Source organism: Ostrea edulis, chromosome 2 (genome assembly GCF_947568905.1).
Source record: "Ostrea edulis chromosome 2, xbOstEdul1.1, whole genome shotgun sequence".
Taxonomy (NCBI): domain Eukaryota; kingdom Metazoa; phylum Mollusca; class Bivalvia; order Ostreida; family Ostreidae; genus Ostrea; species Ostrea edulis.
Window position 1 is genome coordinate 72,807,784 of NC_079165.1, and position 7,305 is coordinate 72,815,088.

The 7,305-nt window shown below is 32.2% G+C and overlaps 1 protein-coding gene across 13 annotated transcripts in view; it reads right to left on the minus strand.

Annotated features, from left to right (window-relative positions):
• Positions 1 to 2,386: 2,386 nt before the first annotated feature.
• The window catches only part of LOC125667421 (arf-GAP with Rho-GAP domain, ANK repeat and PH domain-containing protein 1-like), an 86,875-nt gene continuing 81,956 nt past the window's right edge, over positions 2,387 to 7,305 (minus strand). For 12 of the 13 annotated variants that reach the window (XM_056157201.1, XM_056157196.1, XM_056157191.1 and 9 more), the window contains one exon: positions 2,387 to 4,943. In XM_056157201.1, coding sequence (XP_056013176.1) covers positions 4,920 to 4,943 — 24 coding nt within the window. In that variant the 3' untranslated portion in view covers positions 2,387 to 4,919. Of the gene's footprint in view, positions 4,944 to 5,803 lie in introns of those variants that run through there. The other variant, XM_056157195.1, reaches the window with a different exon arrangement.

The window sequence follows — 7,305 nt, forward strand, 5'->3', positions numbered from 1 at the left end:
CATCTGGTTTTCATGAAGCACTGTACTGTGCTCAGTACATGAAGTATGCCGTTGTGAATCATCTGGTTTTCATGAAGCACTGTACTGTGCTCAGTACATGAACCGTCACAGTTCATAGTCTCATGTAATCTCAAAAGTAAAATTTAGTTCTTAAATAACTGCTTCTTTCACATTTTGAAATAATGTATATTTCTTATAAAAAGTGGATGAGTTCATTAATTTCATTTTTATTTTCCCAAAAATAAAATCATGGCCTGGACAAATTAATATTTTTAAAAATATTTTTAGCCCAGGTCAGCTGAAAGCCCGGGTTAACTTGTCTGTGAACTTCTCACATTTACTAACAATAGTGTGTCACTGAATGATATGTTTAAACAAGAAAATGCAATGGACCAGACATAAGTTTGAACCTGGGCCCCCTGAATATCTTAGTCAGGTGCTCACCAACTGAGCTATCTGGCCACAGGTCACTCGATCTGTCTAATACACTTCCCTCCATAAATGTCTTCACTGTAAAACTGTAGCTCTGGGGCATTTTTTGATAAACCAGGTCTATCTGAATTTCTTCCCAGGGAGCTTCATAAAAAGTTTGTTTGAAGATTTCATAGCAATTTAAAGTTGGATAAATTCTATTCAAGAACAGAAATGGCTGGATTGCTTTAAAATCTATCATAGAGACATAGTACAAAACATACTGGAAAAAATGACATATTAAATGCAAAATTTTTCCAACACCCCCCCCCCCCCCAGAAGCCCTTTTAAAATGTATATCTTCAATGTTTTTATAACATCTATAATGTACAAGGTCTGAAAAATGTTAAGTAAAAGCTGTGAGAGGAGTTGGTTACACAAAGTAGGTACCATGCTTAAAAAATGACAAAGTTCCAACTACATCATGTACATGTAAATTTTTCAAAGAATGTCTGATCACTTCCAAAAGCATACATGCACATTTTCAATGCTTCCATAACAGCTGTACAATGTCTGAAGGATGTCAAATAAATTCTGTAAGAGGAGTTGATTACAAAAATAATATATGTACCATCTATTCAAGACATGCTTAAAACAATTACTAAATTCAACTACATGTAAATTTTTCAAAAATGTCTGATCACTTTCAAAAAGACATATGCACATCTTCAATGTGTCCATAACAACTGTACAAAGTTTGAGGAATGTCAAGTTAGAGGTGTAAGAGGAGTTGATTACACAAAATAGGTACCATCTATTCAAGAAATGTTAAAGTTCATCTACATGTAAATTTTTCGAAAAATGTTTCACTTTCAAAAAGACGCATGCACATCTTCAATGTATCCATAACGAGTGTACACAGTTTGAAGAATGTCAGTTAGAAGTGTGAGAGGAGTTGATTACACAAAGTAGGTACCCTATAACAGGGACGTGCATCCGCTCGTCAATCCTCCACCATTGTTGTGCAATCTGACCAAAAACAACTTTTAAAGTTTAATCCCTGAAAGGACTAGCTAAAATGACAACCATTTTCGGTTTGTGAAGATGATTGGGGACATGATTATTCACGTTTTCTTTTCCAATTATTTCAACCTCAACTGATTTTCAAATCCATTGAATATATATTAAATTATAGGACTGGAAACGGTTGATTTGAACCTATATTTATACAATATGTTCAAATCAACCGTTTTCAGTCCTATAATCTATATATTCAATGAGTTTGAAAATCGGTCAAGGTTGAAATAATTGAAGAGAACATGAATAATCATGTCCCCAATCATCTTCACAAGTCAAGGGTTATTGATTCGTGAAACAAATTCAATAACCCTTGACTTGTGAAAATGGTCCCCCATATGGATTTCTATTTTGGAATACGAGGACCGAAAATTGGTGATATTTTACAATCTCCATGAAATTGTCTGAAATATCCATTTTTAAGTAAGTTTTATGTCCAGAAATCAAGGGCATTGTGTGGGGACCAAAGTTATTTTCATTGCAACATTAAAAGTTAACTTATGTAACTCCAAGTAGATAAATTTTTTATAAAATCAAAACAGATTCCCAGAGTGGCAATTCTACAACCAAGTTAAGCAGCAAAAACATATTATGATCTACACGACGGAGTGTTTAATGGCATTCTGCTTAGTATATAAAAAAAATCCGTCGCATGAGAAAATGTACGAAGCATGGTTCACAACACAGCAACACTCGTCACCCATGCTTGTTTCACCACCCACATTTCTTCTAACACAAGGTTACAAACGTTTATTCCCACATTTCAAAGAACCCTTGCATCTCAATCTGAGAAGAAATTCATAATGTTCAAGTATTAATGCACGATGATGGATGAAAACAAATTGCAATAAGTCGTATACCCATGTGACCAAATGATTAATGATGACAAACAATCATGACCACTTTTTCAACATTTTATTGCAGTAGCAAATATTTAAAACATTTACAGCCACAAGTGCATGTCAACACACCCCAGCCTTGCAATATACAAATGATAAAGCTTAACTAGACTCGCTGAATAATATGTACATTGTATCAACATATATTTTACAACCATGAAAGAGTTGTACAGAGTTATCACTCATGTAAATCAACAAAATATAAACTACATATATGACATTGGGTGAAAAAGTTTTATGCATATTATGTATAGGTATTTCAATCAGCAATTACTTGCACATGTAACTTTAATGATGTCCCTAGATCCATTAAAATAAAAATTATTTGAAGAATATTTCTGTTAGCAGGTCTCGTGTGTGTGTGTGTGTGTGTGTGTGTGTATATATATATATCTATCTATATATAATATATATATATATATACATGTATATATACACACATATTATCAATGTGTATATATCGTTAGCAATCATATGTTTTACATATTATCAATGTGTATATCGTTAGCAATGTTTTACCCTCTCTCACCCTACACATCTCACATGCATATTTATCACAGAGATTCATGACAGTTGTATTCAGTATTACTCATTCATACACTAACATGCATCATATAAATTGGTTTCCAGTATTGATTCACACGAGAAAGGAATTGTCGAATGATTTCATATGCATTTGACATTTCATTTTATTACATCAAATTCAAGATAGTACTTTCTTCCCTCAGAAAAATAATATCTACAAACCTTGATCATCATTGCATTTGTGACTTAATCAAAAGATGAAATCCTTTCCACATGTAACTGTCTTTAGATTAACTACTTGTATTCTTTTTCTAGAAAATGCCAGATACAGGTTGAACAAGACATACTTGTGAAACATGGAATTGCTTGGTTGTGACTCATATAGGAGTCCAAATTGACCCATCTCCAGGATTCACAATACAAGATGTTCTATGACAGTCCAGATATTTATTAGATGCTGGGAAAGTAAGTAACTACATATATACTCGACATTCCGAATTTGACACAACATACAAATCTTTAAATAATCACAACATTTTATGTATTGCACTTTCTGAAATAGTTAAAACTTAATTATGGAGAGGACATTTATAGGCTTACAGCCATATTGTCTAATCCTTTTCTGTATTGAATGGACTATCCATAAACTAGTAGGTAAAAAAAAAGAAAGAAAGGGGGTGGGGTCATAAATCTTGCAGTGTATTTATCTGTAGGTTTTCACAAAGCTAAAGTACAGAATCGGACACATACATGTAATAATATGAACACGCATCCTAGAACGTCGTTATTCTAAACCCCCTTTAATATCTGTAAACTATATAAACACTACTTTCCATTGGTAACTAACTGTACACACACACACATTATCTGAATTTGCTACAACATATAAATCTCAATCAGAATATTTGATTCATTCTGTGCATTCTTTACATATTGCACTTTTTGAAATACATGTAATTAATAAACCTTTTAATGTAAAGCAATAACACTTCATTTTGGCAAAGAAAGCATTTTGAAAGAAAATAGAAAATCATTCAAAATATTAGGAATTTACAAAATATCATTAAAAAAATCTTCACCAGTTTTGATCATGGGAATATGTACATGTAATAATGATTTTCTTTAAAAGTGAATATCTCCACATTTTTTTTTTAAATCATAAAATCTCAAACAAAAAACTTAAAATTAAAAAATAATATCTCTGTAAAAATAATCCTCTCTTGAAATACATATATGAGTGTTTTCTATGCAGGTACATGTACCGTATGTGTTAGAATGTAAGTTTACATTATTTCACAAGCCAGACATTTCAATTATACAGGTATTTACATCATGTTTATATATAGTATCAAGTCAGATTCATTTCATGACTGAAAAATTAAACTATTTCAAAAGATTTCTGTGTAAAATAATTGTGAACTAAAGCAAAAAATGACTGCTAAAAGCTGTAGGGTCTCACTTCTAAAATATAATTTTGTATGATGATGATACAAAAATATCCCTTTCAAAGTATGGAAATAATTTTTTTTTCTGTAGATAGTACATAAAATCAACAATACTCAATGTGCTATGAGAGTTATAGACACATGTCTGCCTTGCCATTGTGATGGAATGATGGAATACTGATGTACAACCACGAAACAACTATTTTCATAAATCTAGCTTAAAAAACTTTGCAGTGTGGAAAAGCATTCCTATAAACAAATAGAGCCACTACTTTACAACAAAGAGATATAAATCTGTAGAAGACTTAGTCTATGGTATCAAACTTAATTCAACATACTATTTGAACATGTTTGAATTAACTATGTCACTAAATACCTTAATTCAACATAGTAATTTGTACTATTTGATCATATTTGAATAAACTATGTCAGTATATTCAAAACATTTGATGTTTCAACGTCTATCTCTGCCTTTGATAGAAACTCGGATATATGGACTATATGTTAATTGGAGACAGGCAAGTGATAACTGGTGACAAGCACCCACTAAATCCCTGTATCCTCATGCTAGTGGTCCTTCTGGATGCTGCAAAACAAGAAGACCATTAGTCATTAAGCCAACCAGAGTCACCTTGCTCTTACTGAGAAAAGAATCATAAAATTTGAACCACATCTTGTGGTCCTTAATATTCTACTAGGGACTGTGTTTTAAACAAACTCAAATAAAAACAATATAAGAATGTAAGTGCATACAAAGTGTATAGCCCTGTTGTTTAAGAGACAAAGATTCTCATTCTCAGACAACCTACATGTATATGTGAGAGCAGGAAGATGGAGCCTGGACATTGTGATAGTACAGGGGACTTCACAATAAACTGATTAACTCGGTAAGGTTTCCTCAGAGTACAGGGGACTGTTCACAATAAACTGATTAACTCGATAAGGTTTCCTCAGAGTACAGGGGACTGTTCACAATAAACTGATTAACTCGATAAGGTTTCCTCAGAGTACAGGGGACTGTTCACAATAAACTGATTAACTCGATAAGGTTTCCTCAGAGTACAGGGGACTGTTCACAATAAACTGATTAAATCGGTAAGGTTTCCTCAGAGTATTTTACACATTCCCAATAAACTGATTAACTCGGTAAGGTTTCCTCAGAGTACAGGGGACTGTTCACAATAAACTGATTAAATCGGTAAGGTTTCCTCAGAGTATTTTACACATTCACAATAAACTGATTAAATCGGTAAGGTTTCCTCAGAGTATTTTACACATTCACAATAAACTGATTAACTCGGTAAGGTTTCCTCAGAGTATTTTACACATTCACAATAAACTGATTAACTCGGTAAGGTTTCCTCAGAGTATTTTACAATATCGATATATTAGACAAAACAAGTGCCCCGACATAACACTGCCTATCGCTCTAAACTCATTCTCTTGTTGTACATGGTGATAGTACAGGTGACTGTTCAAATTCATAATAAACTCATAAAACTCTGTAAGGTTTCCTCAGGGTATTTTCATTAAGATTTGACAATATTAATGTATGAGACAAAACAAGTGCCCACACAACTGCCTATTACCCTAACTTATTTTCTTGTTGATGAGACGCTTGTTGAAAATCTGAGGTGTCAAATAGGGAAGTTAAAGTGGTGAAATGGGACTATTCAAAAGAGTGCACTTACTCACCTAGTCGGAAAATAAATGCATAAATTGAGAAAAAAACTTAACATTGTATGCAACAACTATAGAATGTATACACATTCTTTTCAGACACAGAAAAGTGGGTGTCATAGATCGTGTTTGTGTTAAGGTCATTTTAAGGTCACACTCTTTTTAAACCAAAGGATCTTCAAATTCTACAATAGCAGATATAAATTATACAATACCTGTGATTCACTTCACATTATTACTTAAAGGGACTGATTCACAATTTTCTCCAAACTTTTATTTTTCACTTTTAATGATCAAAATCTACTGTCTAATGTGTTTAAAAGATCTCACATAAAAATTAAGGTTATGCATTATCACAGAAGCTCATTTTAGAGAGTTCATTATTTGTTTTGTAAACAAAGATTGTGGTATGTTATTGTTTACGAAATTTTCACAAGAAATGGATATTGATCTAGGTTTATCATATCTTTCACATTTCAGGCATTCTTCAGGTAAAATGTGTCCTCTAAAAGGCAAAATTTGTGAATAGGCAAAAATTAATATGCTTTATATTACAAAATTAACAGTCCACTGCTTTGTTTGTATACATAAAAAGACTCGAGTCTTTGTTTATATGACACAGATTTAAGGCTAAAATATTGCTTTTCATTCTTGCATTCAGATGGTCAACATTTTGGATGGCAACATTAAATGAGTTTAATCAATTTAATGCTTAACATCAAAAATGAAAAATATTTTTTTTAAAAATCGTGAACCAGTCTCTTTAAATTGCAGTATAGTGACTATGAATGAACCTATTTATATCTGTTTATATAGAACTGGCATTGATATACTCTACAAGATATAAGACAGACTGAGTTTCTGCTGATAAGTTTTAGATTTTTGCATATTGATTGTTATTTTTGTCATACTTCTACTTCTTAAATGTTATGGAGTTTTTTGATAGAAAAACACTGGTGTAATACAATACATAATGACATCAAAGTTGGGGTATCAGATCATATAATAGAAAGTGATCCTTTGGAAAACGTTAGGAGTAAGGCATTTGAAATGGCCAGAGGGGTAGCAAGTTCCAGACACCATACAGTTACCACACTGTTACTTTGTCAGTTACGACTTATTCTCATAGTTTTGCAAATCTTTTCTTGATTTGACATGGAGACAAAAGTCTGAACTCTCAAATTTTTCAAATGAGAAAATATGATCCCCAATAAATCAAGTTATCCAGACCCCATTTTAGCATTCAATGTTACAAATTCTACTTTTCT